The sequence below is a fragment of the Struthio camelus genome, chromosome 4 (genome assembly GCF_040807025.1).
Source record: "Struthio camelus isolate bStrCam1 chromosome 4, bStrCam1.hap1, whole genome shotgun sequence".
NCBI classification, from domain to species: domain Eukaryota; kingdom Metazoa; phylum Chordata; class Aves; order Struthioniformes; family Struthionidae; genus Struthio; species Struthio camelus.
In genome coordinates this window covers 6,131,697-6,159,278 of record NC_090945.1, presented here as the reverse complement: position 1 = coordinate 6,159,278, position 27,582 = coordinate 6,131,697, and the positions used below count along the sequence as shown (strand labels likewise).

The 27,582-nt window shown below is 43.5% G+C and overlaps 2 protein-coding genes across 5 annotated transcripts in view; one reads left to right on the top strand and one right to left on the bottom strand.

The window, feature by feature from the left end:
- CNOT6L (CCR4-NOT transcription complex subunit 6 like) overlaps window positions 1–4,357 on the bottom strand; it is a 30,423-nt gene extending 26,066 nt beyond the window's left edge. The window contains exon 1 of one of the 2 annotated variants that reach the window (XM_068941180.1): window positions 4,290–4,357. The gene's annotated coding sequence lies outside the window, so the exon portion shown is untranslated. Of the gene's footprint in view, window positions 1–1,600; window positions 1,714–4,289 lie in introns of those variants that run through there. The other variant, XM_009687249.2, reaches the window with a different exon arrangement.
- Window positions 4,358–7,114: 2,757 nt separating this feature from the next.
- MRPL1 (mitochondrial ribosomal protein L1) lies at window positions 7,115–27,232 on the top strand. Of its 3 annotated transcripts, none has more exons than XM_068941181.1 (9): window positions 7,115–7,295; window positions 7,495–7,585; window positions 8,782–9,025; window positions 10,834–10,917; window positions 13,193–13,264; window positions 13,483–13,594; window positions 15,073–15,173; window positions 23,676–23,757; window positions 26,345–27,232. In XM_068941181.1, exons 1-9 carry the CDS (start codon window positions 7,178–7,180, stop codon window positions 26,473–26,475), a joined length of 1,035 nt encoding a protein of 344 aa, XP_068797282.1. In that variant the 5' UTR covers window positions 7,115–7,177; the 3' UTR covers window positions 26,476–27,232. The 3 variants fall into 3 exon arrangements, with proteins under 3 accessions (XP_068797282.1, XP_068797283.1, XP_009685543.1); XM_068941182.1 differs by having other exon boundaries at window positions 7,194–7,295; window positions 7,495–7,632; window positions 26,345–26,603; XM_009687248.2 differs by lacking the exons at window positions 7,115–7,295; window positions 7,495–7,585 and adding an exon at window positions 7,985–8,125 and having other exon boundaries at window positions 26,345–26,603.
- The last annotated feature ends 350 nt before the right edge of the window (window positions 27,233–27,582 follow it).

Here is a 27,582-nt window from a genome sequence, read left to right as displayed (position 1 = left end):
GCACAAATGAATTCAGGAAATCCTGAGTGTATAATTCTTCCTCCCATCTCCTGCGGGATGCTTCAGAGTTGCCTTGGTCCCCTGAGTTTTTTGCTCATTTGCGAGGCTTCTGCAGCAAGGGGTACGCACGTGTCGTTTACAGACACAAACCTGAGATCCTTAGTCTTTTAAGGCGGGGAGGGAGAGCACGAGAATACCAGAGATACCGTAATCAGATGAAGATACCCATAAAGAAATGTCCTAAGCTGGCCCCTGCTTCTGTTGTTACAGATGAGATGCAGAAGCTGCGCAGAAAGATTGCTAAAAAACAAAGAATTAATCGAAAGGTGAAGTTAGATGTTACTGTCAGAGCCAATCTAGCAATCATCACCTTTAAAAGGTGAACACTGTGTGGCCTCCATCTCCCGTTTTGCTTATTTACTGGGAGTTTAGAGAGCAGAGTTGGTCCACAAAGACAGAAGACCTGACAACTGGGTACACACGTGGGCTTTAGGCAAGCGACATCTCAGGCAGCCAGCTCCCGGGGTACACAGGGAACACAGACAAATGCAGAGCGCAAAGCAGAAGGCTTGCGTGCGTGCACGTAAGTGCTATCAGTATCTTGATGGCTATAACAAATCTGCCCTAGGACAGAAGGGGAAACATCCTCTTAAACTGAAAGAAAGAAGAGCGAGTTGCAAGTATGCCAAGTTTGATCGCAGGCTAGCATCAAAAGAACCACAGAATTTTTTTTTTTTAAGGGAAATATTAGCAGAGGCTTAGCATTTAATGCTTTAAGCAGTAAATCCACAACAAATCCTCCTGAATTAGTTTCAGGAGGTATGCACGAGACAGATTTTAACTTTTTTTTTTTTTTTGGAAGTTTTCTAAAGTGCCATCTTATGCTCCCAAAGTACCAAACTCCCCCAATATATCTGCTTTCTCAGTATTGTGCAAATCAGATTACATTCAGTGTCTTACATGCCCTTTTGGGATTCAGAAAGCGCTTTCCAATAAATACCAAGCAGGCCATTTATTCATATTTATCCCCCTTTTTAAACTTAAGCAACCCAGAAGTGTCCAACAGAATAAAGCTGATCTAAGCAGTATTTTTTGTGGCCAAAGAAATCTCTGAGATTATGCACGTTACTGATGCTACCACTTAAAAACATAATGTCCTTGGAAAGGTTTTAATAAGAAACAAGAAATACACCTCCCCATTTGCACGCACGAACTCTCAACAGAAAGGACAGCAGCTGCTGCGATCTACCTAAATGTAAGTTTTTCTTCTCAGTGTTTTAGGTTTAAATTAAGTAAAGACTCACCCTAGTGTGCAAATCAATGAATTTTTCTCCAGTGGTTCCCTTTCATTTTACTACCATAGTCCATACACACCTTCGGAGCCACTTTCTGGCTTATTTCTTTTAAGACCAGTGTGGGAGCTAACTATTCCTGCACTCGGCAAACTCGAGCAAAAGCTTGCCTTGCTTTGTACAAAAATAAGTTAACGGAAAACAACGAGAATCTGCATGAACAAATCCCGGCCTATCACATGAAACAGAAGTTTTACAAACACCTCTGGAAAAAGAGGAAAACAAGTAGCAGTCATAACATCACTTACTTCAGCACGAGATTTCTCGCTGTAAAAGTTACCAAGCTTCTACTGACCGCGGATGGGAGGAGGAGAGCACACACGTAAAATACAAACTGATCCGTTTTTCCTTCCGAGTCAAACGCATGATTACACTAGATCTCCTCCTGCCCTGGGAGTGTTGTGGCAAACACGGCTACCGGTACAGGAAAAACACCCTTAAAAGCAAAAACAAGCCCTATCAGTAAAAGCACAGCTTTGCAGATAACGGCACCTACAGCTGGGACTTCTGCTGGCACAGCTATGTCAGTCACGGGTCACACTTGGTCACGGCACTCGCAGACAGAGCTTTGCCAGCAAAGGTCTGCCGCACAGACCCAGCGTAAAACTCGGCAGCAATTGAAATGAATCTGTAGTTCATTTCCCGTTGTTCATTCCGCTGCCCAACTACCTTTCTCTGATGAAGGGTGTTCTTACTCTTATGTTGACACATTAGGATCCCAGCTATGAAGGACACAGGAAAAATAACTAAGTTCAAGAATGGGCAGTTCCTATCATCTGTTTATACGGTATTTTACTGAGTTGTAAAATTAAATTCCCAAACTGAATGAGACAGGAACAGGCCCTGCAGGAAGACATGGCAAAACTGAAGAAATTAAGTTCTACTGTATTTGAGCAGCCAGAGTGGACCACGAGAGTCCTCGCTTTTAATATTAAGAAGAGGACAAAACTGAAAACTGTTTAACAGGATTTGTTTAGCAGACAGACGCACGCAGCGGAGCACTGCAAAATTCTGACCGCTCAGTTAAACTGAACGGTCACATTATAACGAGGCTTTTATCATCTTTCATCATCTTTGAAGACAGCGGGCAAGTCGATTTTATGCCTGAGTTGATGCTCGAACATAAGTTCTGTCCGGATGAATCAACACGAGACTGCAGGTCATGCGTATGGCAATGCACAGAGTTATTTCAAAGTACGGAGCAGCAATATGTCAGAAGCATCTGCTGCTGATCTACTCTGGAGCACAGTTACGAGACAAAGTAATAAATAAATTCTCACTACCTTCCGTGTGGGAAAGGAAAGCTGAAGGCAGCTGCTTACAGTACGAGAGTCCCCGCTACCCTGCTCGCCCTGAATAAGGGATCAAGCAGTCTGAAGCGTAGTGCTGTGGAAACAAAAAACGCGACGTACAGGAAGTCGGATCGAGCCTCTGTGCTCGTACGCAGCACAAAGTAAACCTCAGATGTGAAGCGTGCCTTTCGCTCTTCTGAAGCGCCGCTAGCACGTGACTGCACCTAAAATAGGCTATGTTTTGGAAGATCAACAGTTGTTAATACGAGCTTCACCATCGCTTCGTATTTTGATAGGGACAATACGGAAACAAAACCAGCGACAGCGCTATACTTGTCAAGGCCATACCCCGTCTTTGTCAAAGCTTTTGGCACTCCAGACTCTCATACAGCTTCTAGGAATTCCCTGACTTTTGTCACAGCAAAGACTTTGTTATTAGAAATAATGTACTTTCTCTTTTTTTTTTTGTAAGTACCGGGGCAAAAACATCCCAAAGGAGCGGCAGAGGCTAAGAACAGACATGTTGCCATCGTTTTCACTACCAACCATGTCTACGCACACCAAAAGTGTAACTGTGAGCGATTTCAGTATCAGGTGTTTTCCCCTCCAGGTTAGTTTTAGGCTGCCGGGGAACGAATCTGTGCTAAGCTGAAAACAGAGTATTGCAGACCGAGGATGATGCAGGTATAAATTTAACGCAGGCAGAAATCCCATCTTAAGAAAACCCTCTGCTTAGATGAGGCCGCCCTCCGTTCCGCGTAAAACCCTCCTCAGCGGGCCAGGCGACGAGAAGTCCTAACTCCGCAAGCGAACACTTCCGTCTGCTCAAAGTTTCAAAAACCGGCAGATAAAAGGCTGCTCGCCCGGAGGTTTTAAGCGGGTCAGATAAAATTCGGTGCGGCTGTTCAACAGCCAGAAAGCCGCCGAGGCCTCTGCCGTGTTTACCAAGGGTACGCGAGTTAAAAATAAAATGAAATAAAATAATCTGCTGAAAAACAAAACAAAACAAAACAAAAACCAAAACACGCTTTGCGTTCGTAGGCGTTATTTACAAGCGCTAGCGCCCGAGCTCGCTTTTACGGAAGGCGAGACGTCTTTAGCCCTACTAAGAGGTGGGTTAAGGGAGGCGGGGGGGGGGGGTAAAGAAAATAAAAAAGCCATGATAAGAGCATCTCGGGGGGGGGGGCACAAAACGAGCCTCGACTCGGCGGGGGGGGCGGGGAGGGAAGGGGGGGGGTCGGGCACGCTGCCGGCCCAAAAGCCTCTCCCTCCCCGCGGGCCGACGCCGAGTGAGACGTCTGTAACCTATAGACCAAGGGACCTATAGCGCGATGGGAGGCGGCGGTGGCGCCGGGCTCGGGCGCCGCCATTTCGGGCGCGGGCTGGGGGGGGGGGGGCCGCGGCCCCTTCCTCCCTCCCTCCCTCCCTCCCTCCCTCCCCCCACCCCCACCCTCGCCCCCCATTTTGGGGCGCCCCCCGGGGGGCCGCTGTTTGGGGGTTGGGGGGGGGAGGCTCTCCCCCCTACCCCGCACAGTCCGGGCGCAGAGGAGGCGGCGCGGCCGCCGCGCACACGGCGGCGGGTGCTGGCCCCGGTGCTGGCAGCGGCTGGCGGGGCCCGACATGGCGGCGGGGTTTCCTCGCTCACCTGCATGCAGCGCGGCGGGGCGGCGGCGGGGCCGGCGGCGGCGGCGGTGGTGGCGGCAGGGCGGCGGGGCGGCGGGCAGCCACGACATGCAGGCGGCGGCCCGCCGGGGAGCGGCGCCGGGCCGGGCCGGGACGGGAGCGGCGGCGGCGGCGGCGGCGGCGGGCTCGGGCCGCGGCTGGGCTGGCGCGGAGGGCGGAGGAGCGGGAGGTGGGGACGGGCGGGGGCGGGGGCGGCGGGAGGCGGGCGGCGGCGCGATGCCGGGGCCGCCCGGGGCGGGGGGGGCAGGAGGAGGCCGCCGCCTCCGCGCTGCCGGCCCGGCCCGGGGGGCGCCCGGCCCGGCCCGGCCCGGCCCGGCGGCTCCGCTCTCAACGGCGGGGGCGGGCGGCCGCGCACACACACTCACTCACACACACCGGGGGTTGTGTCAGCGCACACAGTTGTGTCACCACATAGTTGTGTCTGCGCGCGCACACACACACACACACACACACAGAGGGTTGTGTCACCACACACACAGGAGCGTTTCACACACACACACACACGGTTGTGTCACCACACACACACACACACACACACACACACACACACACACACGGGGTTGTGTCAACACGCACACACATAGTTGTGTCACCACATAGTTGTGTCTGCACACACACACACACACACACACACACAGGGTTGTGTCACCACACACACACACACACACACACACACACACGGGGTTGTGTCAGCACGCACACACATACACAGTTGTGTCACCACATAGTTGTGTCTGCACACACACACACACACACAGAGGGTTGTGTCACCACACACACAGGAGCGTTTCACACACACACACACGGTTGTGTCACCACACACACACACACACACACACACACAGGGTTGTGTCAACACGCACACACATACACAGTTGTGTCACCACATAGTTGTGTCTGCACACACACACACACACAGAGGGTTGTGTCACCACACACACAAGAGCGTTTCACACACACACGGTTGTGTCACCACACACACACACACACACACGGGGTTGTGTCAACATGCACACACATAGTTGTGTCACCACATAGTTGTGTCTGCACACACACACACACACACACACACACACACACACACACACACACACACACACACACACACACAGAGGGTTGTGTCACCACACACACAGGAGCGTTTCACACACACACACGGTTGTGTCACCACACACACACACACACACACACACACACACACACACAGAGGGTTGTGTCACCACACACACAGGAGCGTTTCACACACACACACGGTTGTGTCACCACACACACACACACACACACACACACACACACACACACAGGGTTGTGTCAACACGCACACACATACACAGTTGTGTCACCACATAGTTGTGTCTGCACACACACACACAGAGGGTTGTGTCACCACACACACACACACACACGGGGTTGTGTCAACACGCACACACATACACAGTTGTGTCACCACATAGTTGTGTCTGCACACACACACACACACACACACACACAGAGGGTTGTGTCACCACACACACAGGAGCGTTTCACACACACACACGGTTGTGTCACCACACACACACACACACACACACGGGGTTGTGTCAACACGCACACACATACACAGTTGTGTCACCACATAGTTGTGTCTGCACACACACACACACACACAGAGGGTTGTGTCACCACACACACAGGAGCGTTTCACACACACACACGGTTGTGTCACCACACACACACACACACACGGGGTTGTGTCAACACGCACACACATATACAGTTGTGTCACCACATAGTTGTGTCTGCACACACACACACACACACACACACACACACAGAGGGTTGTGTCACCACACACACAGGAGCGTTTCACACACACACACACACACACACACACACACACACACACACGGGGTTGTGTCAACACGCACACACACACACAGTTGTGTCACCACATAGTTGTGTCTGCACACACACACACACATATGGGGTTGTGTCACTACACATACTCAGGGTTGTGTCAACACATGTACACGGTTGTGTCACTACACAGTTGTGTCACCACCCCCCCATGCACAGGGCTGTGTCACCACACACACACACAGGGTTGTGTCAGCGCAAACACGGGGGCATTTCACACAGACACGGTTGTGTCACCACATACACGGTTGTGTCACCACACACAAGAGGAGCATTTCACACACACACAGTTGTGTCACACACTCCCCCCACAGGGTTGTGTCACCACACACAGGAGCATTTCACACACAGTTGTGTCTCCACACACACACACAGACACGGTTGTGTCACCACACACACTGGGGTTGAGTCAACACACACACACACAGAGTTGTGTCACCACAGTTTTGTCTGCACGTGCACACATATGGGGTTGTGTCACCACACACATGGGGTTTTGTCAGAACTTGTACACGGTTGTGTCACTACACAGTTGTTTCACCCTCCCCCCCCCCAAAACAGGGCTGTGTCACCACACACAAGACACATATGGGTTTGTGTCACCACACACACACATACATGGGGTTGTGTCACCACACACACACACACACTCTCTCACACGCACACATGCACACACACACGCGCGTGCACACACAGAGTTGTGTCACCACACTCACACACTCTCACACACTCATACTCACACACACACTCTCATACACACACGCTCACGCACACACGCACACTCACGCTCACACACGCACACTCACACTCACTCACAGCCCCGCTGCAGGCGCGGAGGGCCCTGTCCCGCCCCCGCCCCCGCCCCCCCCCCCCGGCCCCGCGAGCGCTCTGGGCCGGCCCAAGCCGACCGCGGCCCTCGCGGCCAGGGCTTCGGGCCAGCTGCGCCGGACGGCTATGGAGGTGGCACCGCGGCGGCGCTTCCGCCCGCCGCCGGGGACCGCTTTGCGCGCTGCACCGCGGCGGCCCGGCAAGATGGCGGCGGCGGGGGCGGCCGGGCGCTGCTTGTGGCGAGGTGATGGGGCTCGGCCGCCTCGCGGTTGTAACGGGGGGGGGGGGGGGTAAGGCTCGGGCCTGCGGCAGCCACCTGGTCGGTGGGGGTGGGGGCTGGTGCTGTGAGGGGCGGCGGGCGACTGTTGGCGTTTGCCCGCGGGAGGCCCCGGGCCCGTCTGAGGCGTTTGTTTTTTTTTTTTCCCTTTTGCGTTTTCTCGCAGTGCTGGCGCCGCGTCGCGGGGCGCCTCCTCTCGGGCTCCAGCGGTGCCTCCCGGCCGCCCCGCCGCTCGGCAGGCCCTACGCTGCCGCCAAGTGAGTGCGTCTCCGTCCGACAGCGGGGCGGGCCCCTAAAACCCCGTGTAAGGGCGCCTCGGTGGGTCGCGGTGGTGCTTCGGGCCTTGCTGTAACGGCCGAGCCGGCGTTAGGGGCTCCTTCCGGGCGGCTGTCGACCAGGGAGCCGGGCTGGGGGGAGAACAGCCGAGCTGGGGCCCCTCAGAGGGTTTTACTGATGCTCTTGAAATACCATGTGTAACAGCTCTGGGGAAAGACTTATTCCATTTATTGGTAGTGTATTTTTGAGAACGTATGGCTGAATTACAGCTAAACGGATAGTGTCACTATGAAAGCTAGGGAGCTTAGGAAATTGGTTTCAAACAATTCATCTTTTCCCTTCCATCTGTTTTTCACGGCTTTGCTTACTGTTTCTTTAAGTATGACACTACTGCATAAGTAGAAGAAGGAAAAATTAACTCTGTGTGCAGAACAGTGAAGCATACTGCACGTGAAGTGTTCTGAAGTGTTGTTACCTCTTCGCTATAGTTCAAACTGGAACAGAGAGCTCTTCAAATAGAAGTACTCTTCTATTCCTGTAACTTTTTGTTTGTTTGTTTTTGTTGGTTTGCGAGTGTTTTAAAATAGGTAGCAAAATAAAGATTTGGGGCTTCTACTCATTAAGCATGTATAGAACGATCTGGGGAAAGGGAAGAACCTCCCTTGTGAGCGAAGGCAAGACTGCTGTGTTGCACTGGGGGGGGGGGGGGGGCAAAACCTGCACCACAGCTGATGGGCCTTTTTCTGATTACTGGGAAGGTGTGTAGGGTTTACTGAGATTCGGAAGCAACCCAGGCACAATGCCTGGTACAAGCCCTGTTGGGGCAAGACCTGTAAAGGTCTGTGTGTTGTCTTAAAGTGGTTCTGCTTTGATACATTAAGGGCTTATTGACTCGATTGGGTGCTGCACAAATGTGACTATACTGTTTGTGGTGCTTAGTTCTCTTCACAGCTTTTCATTTTTGAATGTTTGATTTCTGTTTCAGACATCTGAAAAGAAGGCATTATTAAGCTTAATTTAGGCATGTTATTCATGGTTCTGTGTGCAGTGCCTATCATGGTAACTAATGATTAGGCAGTAACTGACACATGATGGTATCTGTTGCTTTTGGAACATGTGCCAAATGCTTTGGTTGATGAGCTAATATGTCTTTTTTTTTTTATTTGCTTTGTCTCAGAACTGCAAAGAAAAGTTCACAGAAGCCTAAGCAGGAAGAAACAAAAAAGAAAAAGAGAACTATCAGACAGCCGCTGATGAGCAAGCCAGTGGATGATGTATACTTAACATGGTGTTATGAGCGGCCATCCTATGATGTAGAAGTGGCTGTGGGTATGCTAAAGAAATTTCAGGAGTTGGACTTCACTTACCCAAAACAGTATGTGTATGTTAACATAACTCTGGATATGGCATTACAGAAGAAGGTAAATAGGAAGTGGTTACAAATTTTCATGTCAACGCTGCAAGGGTGTGTTTTAAGTGTAGTGTAAACGTTGATGTTGGCCTTCTCAGCTGTCTCCTGCAGCTTCCCTGTTTGTCAGAATATTAAGCACTTTTGCAGGTGACACTGAGTCCTGACCCACGTGTATGCAATAAACATCCCTCAGATTCATGGAGTGAGGATGGAGTCATGAACACATCTGAAGACAGGCTGTCCTGTGACTGCAACTCAAGTCCAAGCAGAAGTGATCAAAATAAGCTTTATGTCTGTCTAGGGCTTTCAACTTAACTTGTAAACGTGCTCATTTTTAATAACATGACATGCATCTTTTCTGTAATGTTTCCAATGCTTTTTCACCCATACTGTGTTTGATAGCTCTGTAGTTATAAGCTTACTGGTATTGGTGGGAATAACTGGTATGGGGAGAAGTGTAAAGACAAACACATTTTTCCCATCTCTGTCCACACCTTGTTCTTTTTTGCTAGTCATGCCCTTTGGAAGTATGCTGTTTTTTATTCCCATGTGATGGTTTTGCTGCTACGGTTGGGAATGCTGAATGTACACCACTTGTGGGTGTGGGTGTGTGTTTGTTTTTTTTTTTTTTTAAATCAAGAGTCAGTGGAAGGGAAGTATATACAGAGAAGGAAGAAATACATAGAAAGGACCTTATTTTACCTTATTTTATGCTCTGTTTCCTGGAACCTCTGGGGTTCATGCATGTACCAAATTACATGACTGCAGGAAAGAGTTACTGGCATCCTCAGTGATTCCTGGAAGATGCTTCTACTTACCTTCACAACTGTAGTAGCAGCTGTTCCGCTCCTGGTCTGTGTGACAGACTGGCTTCGAATTCAGAGCAGAGTTGTTACCTTGGCATGGCATTCCAGTTAAGCTGGAAGACCCTAATTTTTAGATTGGCTGTTTAGGGAGTGCCTTACTGCTGTCTGGTTACCTGGCTTGGATTCATGTCTCTAAAGTTTTTCAGAAGACATGGGTGTGAAGAAATCAGAGAAAGCACGGTGAATCTCTCTGTGCTAGGTGACATCTCTTGCCCTCTCCGTTTCTTTGGCGGCTGTCAGGAATCGAACCTGTGTGTGTCTTGTCAGTGGAATATTTTAGCTTCCATAGCCTATCTTTCCTTTTGCTAAGGTGTCTAGCATGGTTTAGTCTTTTCTTGAAATTCCTTCTGTTTCCTCCATAGGTAGGAAACCGCTGGCCTGTTCAGAATAAAGGCTACTTCTTTCCTTGTGTACATAAAAGTCCCCTTGGTATACCAGCTGTCCTTTAGAACTAGGAAATAAATTGTTTACTTCAAGAAGTGTAGTGTCCTTGCTTCTGCTTCTGGTGGTGGTGGGCAGTTCTTAAGGCCTGGTGAGAGATGCGTTGCTTGCTGATGTTTTGCATTGGCTGTTAAATCAGAAACTTAATTTAGATAAACATCTAGGTGGTGTAGTTGTATGCAGCTTATCACTGACTGAACTTGAACACAGTAGCAGTATCATGCTTTAGGTTGCTGATCCCAGACCCTTCCTCTTAGGAAACTAACGTAAATAATTTTCCCTCTGTTAAGTAGATATAGCCTAGAAGCTATTCATGTTATATACTAGACTTTGAAATGTAGTCAAAATGTATGCTTATAGTGCTTTTTCATTATGAGCCTCGTGTAGGTAAGTTTGTTTTTTGGGGGGGCCTAACTCCATGCAGTTGTGTTGGCCAAGCTATTTACTACGATTTGCCCTGAAGTTATGGTTTTGATTCTTTTGTCTTAATTTTTTTTCATTTTCTTTTTAGAAAAAGGTGGATCCATTTGCAAGCATTGTTCTTCTTCCATATCGTTTTACAGATGAAGTGAATAAGGTTTTGGTTTTCACGGAGGTGGGTAAAGGTGGATTACTTCAGTTATGTTTATAGCATGCTTGTACAACGCAACCAGTTCTCATACTTGTACTGTTCAGAAGATTCTGCAAATGCTTTACAGAACTCATGTTTAGGGTTTGTTTTCAGCAGTATCTTGATGTATTTACATGTACCTTTTGAGATTTCCTTCGTCTTGATGCGTGTTTACATATATGTAGAATATTCTAGTAATGGACCTAAGGAGTAATCATTGATATCCGCATAGATGTGACTAAGCGAGAGATGGTTTAAGTTTGTTAATCTAACCTCCCTGCTCAAGTCTCTTTATTAGAACGTAGAATGCAAATTACTCGTGGAATCGTTTTCTATTTCCATTTGCTTATGTTCAGCCTGTTGGAGTAAAACCAGGGAAACACACTGACAAACATGCATCAAACTCTTCCCCCTGCCCCCCGGCAGGGTGTTGCAAGCTTAGAATGAATTGAGGTAGACTTCTTTCACTGTTTTGCAGGCAAGACAGTGGTCATCTTACTTTCAAATTCTTGGCTGCTGCTGTTGCTCTTTTTCTGTAAAGGCTTTAAATTTGTATGACTGAACTCAGAAAGCTGTTAGATTGTCTGGCAGAAACAGAATTTTTCTTGCAGAAAACAATGTTAGGGAATTCACCATAAGGAAGCAAAAAATATTCAGTTGGAGTACCTTAATGTGGTTTCTTTTGTGCGTGCTTGTAAAAACATCTTATTCTTTTAATACTGCGCAGAGCTGGTACGAGGGAGGTGCTGGTATTTTGCTTCTTCCTGTCTCTAATAAATCAGAGTAAGTGTCTTCTCTTCTGACTAGTTAATAATTTTCTAACCAACTCTCTCATCTCTGTTTCTGCTTGTGGAGAGTTCTGAGATAAGGATTAGAAACAAAAGAAGTTTCTCTTTTTTTTTTTTTGGCAGATAGTATAGAATAAAAACTTGAGTAAATATAATACCGACCATTTAGTGTAGCAGTCAGTGTCCACCGCAGCAGTCTTAAACTCATTTTCTTAGTCAGCAGTGCAGAACAGAACTGTCTGCTATTTATGGTAACTTGTGTTGTAAAAGGATCCCATGGCAGGGAGGGGAAGCAAGTCTTCCTCAGAAAAACCCTAAAGAATGTAACCCTGTCCCCCAAACCCTCTGTTAATATGCTAGCAGTTAACAAATGAGATATTATGTGAAGAGCAGTTGCAGTGCCTGTATGAAGCTGGTTTCAGCCTCTTAGCTGTTGTGCTTTGCCAGCTAACAGACCAAAACTAATGGTGACTTGGGACTTCAGACTTTTGAATCACTAACAAAGTGAACATGCATACATCTGTATAAGACTGCCCTAGAGAAATATCATGGGTTTAGCTGACTACCCTTTGGACAACTCTGTCAAATTTGGCACATAAGGTACAAGGTAAGAATTTTCCTGTAGAACTAGCAGCTGATTGAAGATCTAAGCATGCAGAGTTGGTTAGCGCTGTATCTCAAAACCTTCTCTACTACGAATTCACGTGGGGTAAGATATGTCCTCCCTTATGAAGGAATATATATGAAAAGCTAAGCAACCAGAACACCTTGCAGTGCTTTCAGGTGGGAAGTGTAGAGCTACTTGGTTCATTTCTGTAAGAAAATGTCATTGTGAGTTTGAGACGCGAATATCTGCTGTGTCAAAAGCTGAGCTAGAGTTTGTATAAAATTGATATTCCCATATCAGTATTTCCTTTCCATATTAGAGACTACTAGTAATGAAACCTTGCAGAGGGACAGCTGAGGCTGCGTTATACGTGTTCTTTGAAGTGAAAGATGGAAAGTACGTACCTTTTAAAGTAGAACAGCCTTATTCCTAAAGAGATAATTAACACTGGCTTTCAGTAGCATGCTCCATGCTTTGCTTTGAGTAACAAAAGGCTGACTCCATCTAGTGGATGGTTGGTTGCAGCTTCCAGAGGGTGAAGGTAGGAGAGAAAGGACATGTGAGATTGGTCACATTTCCTGAACAGTTCTGTTATTGCTGTCTACTGGAAGAAATGAGCTGCAGATGTTACTATTGCTTCTTATGAGAACCTGGAGCAAGCTGGAGTTGCAGTTCTTATATGAAATCCCCAGTGTCAGATTTTTAGTCTTTGGTTGTCTTTGACCATTTAGACGGGCTGTTTTTGTTATGAATAACTTATTTTTACACCCGATTGTCTAAGATGAATCACCTTTCCGGTGATACTGATAATGACCAATTAGTTGGTAGTCTAGATGTTACTAATATTTTTTTTTCTTTTTAACAGAAAAAGGAAGAAGCTGAAATAGCTCGGGAGAATGGAGCTGCCATTGTAGGAGGAGTTGAATTAATCAAATGGGTATTTATTTTTCAAGAGCTGTGCAAATTAAACATCCTCACTGATAACAGTGAATGGAGGAGGAGGGAGGAGCAAGGAATCTCATATTCAGCAAACTCTGTATTGAAATGAGCAGACAAAACCAGGAACGAGATAATGGGTTCTCTAATATGCTTGTAGATCTGTCTTTTTACCGAAGTCATTAATTCCTAAACATATTTATTTTTTTTTAATTGCAGATTTTGGAAGATGAAATACAAGTGGACTTCTATGTAGCTGTTCCTGAAATAATGCCTAAACTAATACCATTGAAGAGCAAGCTAAGAAGAAAATACCCAAGCTCAAAAAGAAGTACGAAGGGATTCTTTTTCATAAATATAAAGTATTGGAATCTGGAATACTGGAACAAGATTTAGCGTGTTTTTAATGAGGAAATAGAATGACACTGCGTATTTGGGATTGCATGTAACCAAGGGCCACTTAGTTCTCTCTGATAAGAGTTGCCTTTTGAAAATCTAGTACTGTTGAATTTCCTGTACAAGTGACACAAGCATGGGATTAGAGTCAAGATAAGTTTGTCAACTAGTTGCTCCTATACTTGTGATTATGAATGTAATAGAACGTAATAGAAACCCTTAAAGAAAATGGCTTCACTGAGGTAGATGTGCAACCGTTGCACAATTTTTTTTTTTGAGCTTAGCTTCGTGACTGTTACTGCTCCTTCTGTTTATCCAGGAGTTCCGAACAGCATTGTTCTTCATGCTTTTCCTTAGTACAATCTGTTTCCTTAACTGTATGATCTCTTTTTCAATAATGCTCAAGAAATTCCCTCTTTGGGTCAAGTTTCTGATAGCAACAAACATCAGTCTCTAAGTACCTTTGTCCTCCCTTGCAGACTCCCTTTATTTGTAACTGTGCTTAAGGGTTCTATTTCTAACTTGGGGAGGGGGAAAAAAAGATGCTATTCAAATATTACTGAGTCTGTGCCAACTGTGTGGAATATTGCATCTCAAACTCTATCTCTTACTTCCTGCCCCAGCTGTCTTTGCGATGTTTTTACAAGCTGCAGGCAATGTTTTTAGTCTTGTAAACATTTGAGGCAAGCCTATTAACCTGTCCAAAGCATTGCAACAGAATACTCCAGATGTTTTTTGCTACTAATGACAGCTATATCGTGCCATTCCAAGTTCGTTTGCTTTGCAGGTTATTGACATCTGATTTCTCTTCGTCATCAGAGCACATGTGGGAAAAATAATATTTGTACTTGAAGGGATTGAGTAGTGATACTGTAAATCCACCAAATGAGCCCCTGCAGCTGAGATAGCAATCAGAAAAAGCTATGTTGACTTGCAGAAATGCTCAACTAGGCTACTGTGTTTCAGGTAGTGTGTAATCTTGCTGTTAACGTAGTTGTAGACAACTTGTTTTTTTAAGGTGAATACTTGGTGCTCGTTCTAACCTTAACTCCTTAGATTTCAGTGTTCCAAGCTACTTTAATTACACAGCAGAACTTTAATACACCTAGCGTGTTCTTCATAAGTTCTTTACTTGAAGTGAAGTCTCTAGTACATGTTTTGTACTATAGTAGCTATTCATGTGCACTGATGCATGGAGAAAGATGGAAGAGGGAGAATGACTTAGGTGGAACTCCGGAGAGGGCCCTGCTCTTGCTTGGGCAGCTGAACAGCAGCTTGAAGCTGTACTTGCTTGGGAGTTTCTTGTTTAATTGCCTCGACTGAAACATTGAATTCTCCCTTTGCTGCTCTTAGGCTTTGCCATGCTGATGAACAATACTCAAACTATTTTCTATCTGTTTCTTGTTAAATTAGATTCCATGGGTCATGATATTCCCCAAATGCTGCAGCTCTTTAGAGAAGGCCTTGAGTATGCAGTAGAAGATGAGCGTCTAATCAAGACAAGAATAGCAAGAGTAAGTTGTGTACCGAGTTCTTAAGTTTTCTCTACTGAGCAGAGCCAGAGCTAATTTTAAATAGAAGGAAAAAAATGTTGTTAACATGTAGTAATGAAAATAGGCTCCAGTAACACCGAGAGCAAGATGTACCTCATGGTAAGTGGCTAAGGATGTCAGAAATGGAATCTGTATTTGCCACTATATTGGCAATGAATGGTAGTGCTGAATGAAATAGGATGTAAGTTGAATAAGTGATATGTACTTAGCAATCTCCTCACGACTCATGAGATCTGAACAGATTCTCCTCCTTTCCATTTCTGTGGGTAAAATAAAGCATATTTTATTTATTCAGTACATAAACTGGGGGTTGTAAGTCAGTGGTCAGTATGCACAGGTGGATCAAAAATAATTGGCTTTATTTAACCTAATAATTAAAGACTAATTTAATATTGAAAACCTCTGAAATGACCTGATATAAAACAAAAACTGTTTATTTTGTATCACACTAAGTATCACAAAACTTGTCTATATCTTGGCATCTCTTCTTTTAAGAAGGCAGTTTATGTAAAAGGATCTTTTCCTCTTGTTCAAGGCTCTTTTTTTTTCCCCCCTCCCTTACTTGTTTCCCTTATTTTCCTTGCTCTACATCTTATTTTATTTTTCATTCTGTTTTGTCTGTGTGCCTTGCCTGAGTTGTAGCTTTTTTTAACTGGTAACAGTGCAGAAAGGAAGTTGACAAGACCTCTAATCCCTGAAGTTTTGTCTGGCAGTGTTAGAGATAAGGTAGCTTGTTAAGTCTGGCTAGCTGTGGCAAGTTGTGCATCTTGCTCTTTACAGAATTTGAAACTGAGGTTCTCAGGACTACTTGCCCAAGGTGTGTTGTATATTAAAGTTTTGCAGAGGTAGGGAATAGTTTCAGCTGTGTATAGCTTTAATAGGAGCGTGTGGAAGACAGAACCCATAGATCTATGCTGGTTTCAAGTATTGTAACTCTATTTTTTTTTTTTTTTGTATCTTTAAACTTCAGGTGGTTTGAAACAAACTGTATTATACTGTAGATCAGCTTGAAATACCTGCAACTGAAACGTCTTGTAAAGCTTCCTTTAGCATTGTTAAGGAAGAAATTAGTTTTTTTTAACGAAGGTAAATGAAGAACTCTGGTTTAACAGCATTTGGCAAAACTGCAGTTGCATCAGCTTGGTATAGCTTCATACAGCAGTAGTTAGAGTTTCTGAAACGTAAAGCAAGTCCCGTTGTTAACGTTAAATGTTCCTGGTGTTACCCAGTACCTCACGTTCTGTAACTAGGCAGTTCTGCCCCTACAATTCTGTAGCACTTGAAAGATTTAGTGCAGTCAGGGATGTCATTTTGTGTTGTCATTTTTTTGTTGTTCTGTACTGTTTCGAGGAGGCTCTTCTGGTAATAAATAGCAGTTATTTGTGAATGAGCTCTTGATCTTAGGTCAAATAGTATGACTGGGGTGTACTTGTATGCAGGAAGTTCATCTATGTTAAGTTAATATTGGCTGCATAGCAGAGGTTACTCTATCACTGTGGTGTGTTCTGGGAGTTGTGAGCAGAAGGATGAATCTGGCTTGAGTAAAGCATCTCCACCCTTTCTAGCTACTCTGACCTAGTTTTGCTACTGTTAGTGCAGTGATGCTGGAAGGAAATCTCATTAGTATAGGCAAGGCTCTGGGAAGCCTTGAATGGGTATGCGTATCTGCACACTGCTAAATCAAGAGCTTCTTAAAATGACCATTAGAAAATTATGCTTCTGTGTAATTCAAAAGTGATTAAGATCCGTTCCTGTATTCCAAACAGCATAGATGTTTCTGGGTCTCTGCCAAGTTGGCCTTTCTCAGAGATGTTTTCCCTTTAGTGCTGCTGTCTTCTGTTGCTTGTTAGTTCAATTATGGCCAATGGCTTGATATAGCGCTGCACTCCCACACAAGTCAGCAGCTTCAGTGTTTTTTTTTCCTATGTGTAGTAAATAATTGAGATGTCTTTGAGAAGCCAAAAAAAAAACTGGCAGCAGTTAGGTTTAATTATGTAATCTGAAGTGGTAAAACTGAGAATGTGAAATATTATTTTGAGAAATGGAGCTTAAAGTGAAAAGAAAGAATTGGGGATGTTCAGGGCATCTGTCGGAATGATACTACCTGCAGAGGGCAGCTTAAAGTGACTTTTTGTGGATTTTGACGTAGCTCTTGCAACTGGATAGTGTGCTGTTGACCACCATGACATGTTCTTTCTCTCTAACTGGATTTGTTGTCTATAGAAACATGAATCCAAATGTGACACTAAGCAGCAATCTCTTGTCTCTCTTCATATCTGTCCAGAGAGTTGCCTGGGAATTGATTCTTCTATGGAATGGATTAAGGTTATTTCAAGAAATCCAATTCCAAGGTTTGTTTTAAAGGATTTTTTTTTCCTTTTTTAAAGGAAAGGGCGTGTTGACAGGAAGACAATTTTATTCACATGCTTATAACTGTGGAGAGATGTGTACCAGACCAGAATTCTCCACGGTTCTGGATACAGAAGGTAGAAGTGCATGGGAATTGAGAATTTAGGCAGGAAACAAGATAGAAATGTAGAAATAGAAATAACATCTAGAAAGAGCATCTTCCTCCCTCCTCTGTGGATGTGAATGTAGGTCATAAATGTCAGTGTCCCCTTTATTTAAAGAAAGGGGTGTGTCAGAACTTTTGAACTTGTAAAAAGGAAAAAAAAAATCAATTGTGAATGAGGTACTTGCTTTTGCATTTTGAAATGTTTGCAAGTAGAAAAAGATTTATCAGGAGGACAGAAGGGAGTAATGTGAAAAGCATAGGTTCTAACAGTTGTCTGTTACCTCTCTGAGCTGTTCTCGGTTCCAGATCTCGGATGTAAAAGCTTGCTTCCCTGGGAAGCTGTTCAAGGAGCTATTTCTAAAGGATTCAATCTATGGCCAGGTCAAGATTAAGAGGGACACTCTGCCTTATATTATGTACTTCAGTGAGAGCTGAAGAGATGAGCGTGTGCTACAGGATTAGGAGTTGCTTAGGTCTTGATGGTGTGTATTGGACTGTACCTGAACAATATCCTCATTTAAAAAAAGGCTGTGATGTGTCTCAAAGGTAATCTCATATTAATTGGCCAAAGGCTTGAACTTGGAACAGAACAGTGGACCAAGCATGTGAACAAGTTTTAGCAAATTTAGGAGTAGGAAACATCATTTTTGAGGAGAATGTGAGAACTAAGGGCTAAACTTGAGCCTTAGTAAGGGTGGCCCTTCTAGGCCTATGGGTCTTTTTCCCCTGTATACTGCATGAGACTACTACCTCAGAAATGCTTCCAGCTCGAATGGCGGGATGAGAAAATGGTATTTGCAGCATCCAGGTTATAGGCTCCTGCAGAGCCTTAGGACTTTGTCCTTCTCAGGAAGGTTCATAATCTAGCAAAGCCTGTGAAATCAAGGCAAGACAAAACAGGTCAGTACTCTGCTCTTGTTTTCACTGTCCTTGATGTTTTCATGAATGTTGTAGAAATGTTGGTCATCTGCCATGTTTGTCAGCACTTATCTGTTTAGAGGCTTTTTGATTGTGCACGCAGAGAGATGTTCCACTTCATGCCCTCGCTATTCAACGAAAGATGCTTGATTTGGCAGAATAATGGCAAAGACTTATTCTTGTAATATACTCCTGCAAAGAAAAATAAAATCTCTTAGGAGTAGCTCTAACCCAGCTTTTAAAATAGGTTCACTTAACGTTTTGTATTGAGGCGTTTGAGGGTCTCTTTTTTTGGTAGGGTTGAGCAGAGTCAAGTACTCTTTGAAAGTAAGAGGAAATCTAGTCTGTCTTGAACATTGCGTAGACACAGAGAGGTTATGTGATGCTATGGGGTCCTGGTCGCTTTATCACTGTTAATAATTGCTTGCTGTCTCACCGTTGCTATAAGCTGAAAGGTAAAGCAGGGCTCTGATCTTTATTAGGCAGGGCGGAGACAATACTTGGTTAGAAAACAAACCTATTAAATCATGTCTGCAAGGACACTTCTTGCATATGACCAAATTAAAAATTGCAAATATTGCAGGTAGCTGGATTTCCAGGCCTTCCTGTTGAAGTAGTCAAAGCCAAGACGGTTGACATCTCTGGGTTTTCTGTTCTTGTTAGTTTGTTTCTCTTGTTAGCGGATTCAGGATAGATCTTTTTTCTAATTTAATACCACAGCAGGTTAACTGAGCTTACAGCTTTGAGAACTGATCTAGTGTTCTGCTTAAATGGTCACCTGGCAGCCCAGGCCTCTTAGGTGCCTTGAGATAAAGCCATAAAAATTTCCAGTTTCCTTTTGGGAAAGGACACTTTGTGACTTATCGGGGAGACAAAAGGGAGCCATATGAAAATGTCTTTGGTATAAGCCATTAGGGGAAAAAAAACAGAACCGGAGTTCTGAGTAAAGGTGCTAAAATTCATAATTTCCTCAGTATTGCAGCCTTTATTGTGGGAGGCTGAGCCCTCATGGTTTCTTATGTGGGAAGCTGTCAGCTGTGGCAAAGGCTGGGAAATCATTGGCTGGATCAGTGCTAATGTATGTTCATTCTGGCTACCTCATAAAGAGACAGGCAGAAAAAGGAAAATTAGCTCAGGGAATGGGAAATGGGCTCATCTATCTTGCTGTACTTGGCTCTCTGGAATGGATTATGGTAGGAGTGTAGGTTATTGCATGGTTTACTCTCTTATGCTGTTGGCTGCAAGTATGGGAAATGTCAGTGTGAGACAGGCTTAAGTTTTTTTTCCTCCTTTAGATTTCTTGTATGTGGTGGGAAGTAACTCTGAAGTGAAAATACCTTTTGGAGAGTTATGCATGCAAAGAAAAGGGCTGTTGCCTGTATTCCCTTCCTCCTGGAGAAGGGGAGAGTAAAACAGCTTGATGGCTCAGGTGAGCATTGCAAGACGCTCACTGGACACAGGAATAAGCCAAGTTGGATTTGCTGACTTTGTATTTGCGTATTTCATATTTCTTCTAGGCAGACTCATTTTTATGAGGAAAAATGCAGTTTGAGTCCTATATGCATGTCTGCCATGGAATATTTCATTTACTTTACAGGTACAGCACAGCTAAGTCAACAGCTATCTTAAAACATGGTTTGCCTCTAGAAATTGCTTCATACTACACTAAAATTGACTCGGATTGGTTCAGTAGTGTCAAAATGCCAAAGGGATTTTTCTGCTTGTTAATAACTGATGTGTTAAAGTACAGTTTCTTTGAAACTGTACTCATCAAAAATGAGATGAGCGCCACTTTTCTGACAAATTTGCAAAAGGAGGGATTACTTCACTGCTCTGTCACTTAATTGAAACTGCATGAAGCTTTCAGTTCTATTATTTCTATAGATGGCTGTAGAAAGAAACCTATCAGAAACCTTGCTAATTTTGGAAAAGACGCTATTTCTATTCTATAGAGGCAAGTGATAGATACCTTCAGAGAAGCGCCGCTGTTGTTTGGTTTACTTGGGCATGGCTTTTGGTTTTGTGCAGTTTGTAGTAAAAGCCCCATCTTGGGGTTTGTGTGACATGTAGTAAGTCAGCTGCAAAGTACAGTGCCTGACGTGTAGCTGTGTATATTATGTTACTTGATGCATGACCTTAACTTTGAGCGGTCAGCTTTATCTTACTGTTTTTTCTGCCCTGCTACGACCTCCACTTCCATAATGTGTTCATAATGTGTTGTATTTGAACTGCCTTATAGTTGAGTCCATTGTGCAGATCTGGTGACCTGACTGATCTCTTGTGAGAATAACTGTGAATACAATTTCAAAAAGTAGTTTTGGGCTGAAGGCTGGTGTTTTAATTGCAGGACGTATTTTTGTTCTTTTTTTGCATATTTAGCTAGCAAACACCTTTTTTTTTTTTTTTTTAATATGTTCTTGTTTATATGTGCAGTTGCAGCCTTCTAAAGATCTGCTAGGCATTAGAAGCATTGGCACTTCATGAGTGAAGTTTTGAACATGATCTGTTTTGGTGAAACTTCCGCAGCACTGAATATTTATGGGCAATATCTGACTAGGCAGCAGAGATGGACACATCTTTAAAGGTGTACATATAACCTGTTTCTTTACTTGAAAACGAACAAAACTTCCCTGAATCTTGTTGCAGCGCCTTGTGCTGCTCTGTAGAGAAGTGCCCTAAACATTCAAGAGAGAAGTAGGTATTGCGTCATATCTATTCTCTGACTGTAGTATATACCATCATTTTGTAAGCTACTGCGTGGTTAGGTTATGTTTGTAGGAATAAGTGGTCGAGAACATCATTTATAGCAACTCCCTCTGCAGGCACTCTTATTCTTCAGGAAGGCTCAGATCTGAAGATGCATAGCTCCCGTTAAAATCAGTCTGAACTGAGTAGCTTGAACAGCTTTGAAGATGCGGTCCAGAGCATCTTTGTCAGTTCAGTGTAAGGCTGAATTAAATTAAATATCAATGTGCTGGTATAGCGTGAGTGTACCTATGCAAGTAGTTACTGTGGTAACGTGGAAACTACTTTGAAATACTCAAAGCCTTTGAGCCTTCCTTTTCTTGATTATGGAGCTGTTGGCACCTAAGTAACTTGCGGTGTGTAATCTCTTGGGGGAAAGCATGTTGTCTGCCTGGACGCAAGTTTCTTTGTGTCCTGTTTTCTCTCTCTAAATGTAGAATACATAAATATCTCAAATATGAAGAAATTGGTTAATTGTCTCTTATAATGACATATAACTTCCTATAAAGGACAGAATTAAAAGTTGACGTTTAGAGCATCTTGTTAATTCTATATGTTATGGATTCTTCTAAACTGGGTTACAGATTGCAAATGCTAAGTAGGTCATTTAACTTCAATTGAAGAGTCAGTTAAGGTTTGAACTTAGTATAAGGTTTGGAAACAAATGGTTCCAAACCTTGATCTGAAGTATAGTTTCTAATTAGTAAATTAAATATTTTGTTTAGATGGCTCCAGGTTAGTGTTCTTTATTTTTTTTAAAGTCATGCTGCTTGGTGAGTCTGTCAGTGAATTGAAATACATAACGGTAGTCAACACTGATTTTTTGACATCTGTTGCTTTATGGGTGATTGAGCGCTTTGCAATTAACATAACACTGGTTGAAAGATGAATGCATACTGGTGTGTGTAGCAGAATTGTATTTGGACTGAAAGCCTGCCAGAAGAGCATGAACAGGAATTAATGGATCAAGTTTGGGAGGAAAGTAGTGAAGTATAACAGCGTTTCTACTGTAATGTAAGCCATATGTGGACAGAAAAATAATTAACGTCTTGGTTAAAATTTACTTGTGCTACTTTGGAATGTGAGGAAAGGAAGAGGAGACTCCAGTGTTTGCTAGGAACTCTGCTGAGACAGAGTTAACTTAAATGAAAAATGCTGGGTTTTTTTCCTTAGCTCCAACCCTGCAATCTCCAGGAAAAACAACAGGGTTTTCAATTAGATGAAGGTATCTGGTTGATAGGAGTGAGAGCAGACAGCAAACAAAGTGTATTGTAGCGGGGTATTAAAACAGCAAAACATTGAATTTAAGAAATGCATGTCAAATCCTTCAGGAGCTGAAGTCAGCCAGCCCTGGCTTTGATCTGAGGGTGTTCAGGTTGGCATGTCTCCTTATCGCAAGCTGTTCATTATTAAAGAGTCTGGATGGGATCAGCAGCAATTTGGGTTTAAGATAATGGGTCTGTGAGGTAGGATGGAGATGCTGATTTTCATGGCACTGATGTTAGCTCACTCCTGGGATTTGTGATTGGCCCAGTTGGGGTGGAAACTGCTCATGTGCCTCAAGTGAGATGCACCTAAGTGCCCTGTTAGGTAAGGGCCTTGGACAGGACAAGTGTGTGTTGGAAGGTGAAAAATGCCACGGGCAGGAATTAGGGTACATGAAAAGGGTAGATACAGAACTCGTGTGTGTGAAAAGGTAGTGTTTAGAGTTAATGCTGGAATGTTTCCAGATACTTTCTGTAAGAGGTAGAATTTCTATGTGAAATGTTGAAAATGGCAAGGAAATAGAGAGGAAGAATTTCTTAAAACAACACTAATGATTTTGGTTCAATCCCGGTAATACATCTCTTCAATTTGAGGTGGTTCTGTGTTTGAGTGGATGTCTTTTATAATCTGGCAGCTGCTTTTCAAAGCTTCTCTCCTGAAATGCTTAATTTCTGATAGGATTTTTGTCAAAGTACTTGTGCATGTATTGTTTGTTTGTCCCAGTACAAACTATTGTCTTTATTTCTTCTTTTAAGGCTACATGTGGTACACAGAGCCTTGGGGAATTTAGTGCCCTAAGGAGAAATAAGAAAAATAATGATGAGCCTGTAACACTCTATAAAATACTTGGAATCATCTAGCCAAGGTTGTTAATGGGGTTTGTAACCCTTTAACAGAGGACACCATTTGAGGAAACAAAATCTACCCTAATAGAGAACAAACCCGTACCCAGCCCACTCAGTTGTATTTATCTAGGCTTTAAGTTTCACAATGGCTAACTTGGAACTATCGTTTTCCAGCTGGATATGCCTACTGAGCAGATAGTTGCCAATCTAGATGCAGTTATCCAGGACGTCTGCAAATTCAAGCCATCAAGCTATGGTAAGTAGCCTTTCTTTTCATCAGTTAATTGAAGTTAAAGCGAACTAAATGAAGAAATGAGTGTTCTTAACCAGGGTGTCGTCAGATGACCTCGTGGCTCTATCTCCTTTGAGACAGGACACGGGAGCTGTCAGGCAACTCGGTAGATCGAGGCCCAAGAACGTCCCAGTCCGTAAGGGCATGAATAGGGTCTCTTCCTATTGATGTGAACTCCTGTTGCACTGCAGCAGTACATAAGCTTCTGGGGAAAGAAATGAGATAATATAGTAATTTAAGCTTGCAGAGTTGATGCTTGAATGAATTGTAGCCACACAGTGAAATCCCAATGAGACGTTGGCATCTTCAGGATTGGCTTTACCCTACTGACATGACTCTAGAGTTGAGTGCGAAGGATCTGCAACTAGACTCCACCCGCAGTTACTTTAGTTGAAACTAAATCTAGTCCTATGTCAGGTACCTGCTTGTGAAGACATACCGCCCGTTCTATTCTTTTATTGCTAAGATGCCTTTTGAATTTCTGCTGACTCTTCTGCAAAGCTGCTAGTGCTGGTTTTGAAACTGCTGAACCAGAAGATCAGGTTACAAAGGAGTAAAAGGATGAATTCTGTTTTGTTTCTGTGGGTTTTGCTCATTGTTCCTTAGCAAAGAATCTGAACTGATATGCAGTCTGCTCTTTATCATAATGAAATAAACTTTAAACAAATGTCATCTGTGTTACTGGAGTGGAAACAGTGATCTAAGAACATGATTTTATGCAAGAATAGCCTTATATTTAAACTAACAAAATGATTAACTTGGGTTAATACTGGTTTAATTCTTGCAAAAAGTCTATCTTGCCTTTTTTCCAGTGATGCTTTCTTAATAAAAGCTACTGTACAAACAAAAAATGGACTATGAAATGCGAAATATACATTTTTGAGAGGACTGGAAAGCTTTCAAAGGTTTGTGTAAGGGTTGAGTGACCAGGGATGAGTAATTAGAAGCAGAAAGTGAGGATGTTCTTTGCATTAACAAGTTGCTATCTGAACTACAGCAACCTAGTGAAGTAAGGATAAGCTGTTCTGGATTTGATAGCGTTTCTGTTTGTGTTTTGTAGTATCAAGCTTGCTTCTTGTGGTGGGCTTCTTAGTTGCTTCCTACAAGTGGCAAATATATTTAATTAAGCAAACTTGATCCTTAACACTTCTTTATAACAATAAAGTCTAGATATGCTTGCTAGTTATCAATCATTTAGACCTAGCAGTTGTAGGTTACTGTTCCTTAGTTCCTTTCAGGCTTTCCATACGTAATAGCATGTCTTCTTGCAGCTGCCCAGTTATCACAAAACTGCATGCCTGTGTAAGTCACTTGATCCAATGCACGACTAAAAATACCAAGTATGCTTTCTCAGGATGTAATGTAGGAGTTGTATTTTTATCTTCTACAAAGAAATTGGACAGCTATTTCCGTAGTTCCTCTTGTCAAAAGGCTCCTTCTGTGTTTGGTAATGGCATCCTGAAATAGGAATGGTTTCTTGTGAGCCCTGTCGTGTACCAATATTTAGATTATAAGCAGGAGACTAGTTAAATTGTTAAGCTCCAAATAGGCCAAGCTTGATTCCAGTGTTCTGGATCCTACTGTAATATTTCTTGCTTTGTGGTTCTCCTAGCCTGGCTTCTCTAATGATGGGTGGAGGGGTGCCAATAAATTCAGTGCCCCGATGGTCGTGTTTACTAGAACTAGATGGCTAGAAACACGGCTTAGTTGTTGTGAATAGGGAACTGTAAACAGAGCTGTGTAGAAATAGTCTTAACATAGAAAAAGGGCTGATCAGGGTTGGACTAGAAGAATGTTGTTTGCTACACATAGTAAGTGTTGTGTATTAGCCTACCTTCAATATTTATTGCATTTCAGTCTTGATCAACTTGAAATCTATTCTTCCTCTTGCTTTATGGCATTGTTATGCTTTTTTAGCACCAAGTGCCAAGCACAAGGTCTAAATGGGTGCTTCCAAGTAACTGCTACATATTCAGGTACCAAGGAATGAAATTATGCCTTTCCCCCCCCCCCCCCTTTGTTTCCTATGGAATTGAAAGTCTCATACCTTTAGAAAAGAAACCTTTCACTTTAAACTTAGATGTATACGTGCTTCCTAAGTCACTTCTTGGAGAACATGATCCTAGGCTGGCATGTCTGTCTGCCAGAAAGAAGTGATTAGGTTGCTAATAAACTTTCCACCTGTCTTCCTCCAATCAGGACCACATTCCACAGCGAGTTCATCTGTACTTGGTTTTTTGAAGGAGTGTGTGTGTGAAATGTATGAAGCTTTATTTTTGTGCCCTAAGGCCCAGGAGTGGCTGTGATGTAAACTGCTGAAGGAATAATGTAGCTGCCAAGTTAGTACCTTCTGTGACACGGGAGTGTGAATTTCATTTTGAAGCCAATCTGCTGAGGTGTGTGTGAAATAACCTGTACTGAAAGGACTAGATGACACGTATAGTCCTGGTCATGTGCTTGACACAGTATAGATTAGTAATAAGGTAAATCGGCCTAGAGACCTGAAGAGTGATGGAATAACTGAATTGGTGTTGTCCTTGTCTTTTTTTAGGTCCTTTTGTGCAAAAGCTGGTTATTCGATCTTCAACCAGTGAAGGTTTGCTGCTGAACCTTGATGGACTTCTCCCTCAGGTAGAGAAAGAAGAAGAAAAAGAAGAAAAACACCCAGAAGATGAAGAATAAAATATCCAAGAACTTGTTAGTACATAATGTTTTCCACACTTGCTAATCAAATCAACAAGGGAAAACAAGTGGTGTAATGCAAATCTTACCCTATGAAAAGAAAAAAATAAATCAAATTTGTTTTTTAATTCCATGTAACAAGAAGCCATGTCACAAACAGGAGTCTCGTGTCAAACCTGAAGATGCTTAACACTTCCTCTGGAAGCTGAAAGCTCCCCTATTTGTGGTGTGTTTTTTCTTTGCACGTAATCTTGGAAATTCTTAAGTGTTCCCATAGTTGCAGATGCAAGGCTAGCCCCCAATACACCTATAATGCTGAGCTTTCTGCTCTGAAATAGCAGAATGTTCAGTGCTTTTGTCTACTTGACTTGGAGTCTGCAGAGAAAACTAATGCAGTCACTGGTGCCAGGCTGCCTAAATAACTCACGGACGGAACTAAGTTAGATCGTATTTACCGTTCCATTTCCCACAAAATCTGAGATGCAACTCCCTTGGCGTTGGTGAGAGTCACTTCTGCATGATGCTCGTGGAATTTCATTTTGTTCTGACTTAATCTACATACAAAGATACTGGAGAGGCAGGGGATGATTGGTTCACTTGGCATATTGAGCTTCCGAGTTCAGGATGGTCATTGCAATTAAATTGTAACAGTTTTTCTACGGGAAAAAATGGGATCTCCTATGAGAACTCTTTGTTCTTTAGGACCAGTTGGTGTGGGTCAAACCAATTAAAACAACAAACTGTCTTGCAACAGCCAGTAATGAGCATGCATGTAGTATAGTCTTAACCATTCTGGTTGATTTAATTCACTTTGGGTAGTAACTGCTGTGACTTGTAATTGCATCTACTGTGTTTCTCTCCAGCATAGTTGCTGCATATAAACTGGAGACTAGCATAAATATTCATGCATCTCTTAACTGGTTGCTTAAAAATAAGTGTTTTTTCACCTTCCTGCAGAACTTGTTCCCCAGCTTTCTCTGCATTGTTTCCAGCAGGTGGCGTTCTCCTCCTCCTCTGTGTCTGGGGGAAAGCGTTTCTTGTACTGCTTTTTGTACGCTGTTGCTAAACACATGCCAGCAGAACTGAAGCCAAGAACTTAAGATGGTT

What these genes read in the sequence shown, in the direction of transcription:
- MRPL1 (XM_068941181.1), top strand. Translation starts at nt 7,178, where the DNA reads ATGGAGGTGGCACCGCGGCGGCGCTTCCGCCCGCCGCCGGGGACCGCT. An exon ending in AGGCCCTACGCTGCCGCCAA is followed by an intron (nt 7,586 to 8,781) that starts GTGAGTGCGTCT and finishes GCTTTGTCTCAG; the next exon opens with AACTGCAAAGAAAAGTTCAC. An exon ending in TCAAGACAAGAATAGCAAGA is followed by an intron (nt 15,174 to 23,675) that starts GTAAGTTGTGTA and finishes ATCGTTTTCCAG; the next exon opens with CTGGATATGCCTACTGAGCA.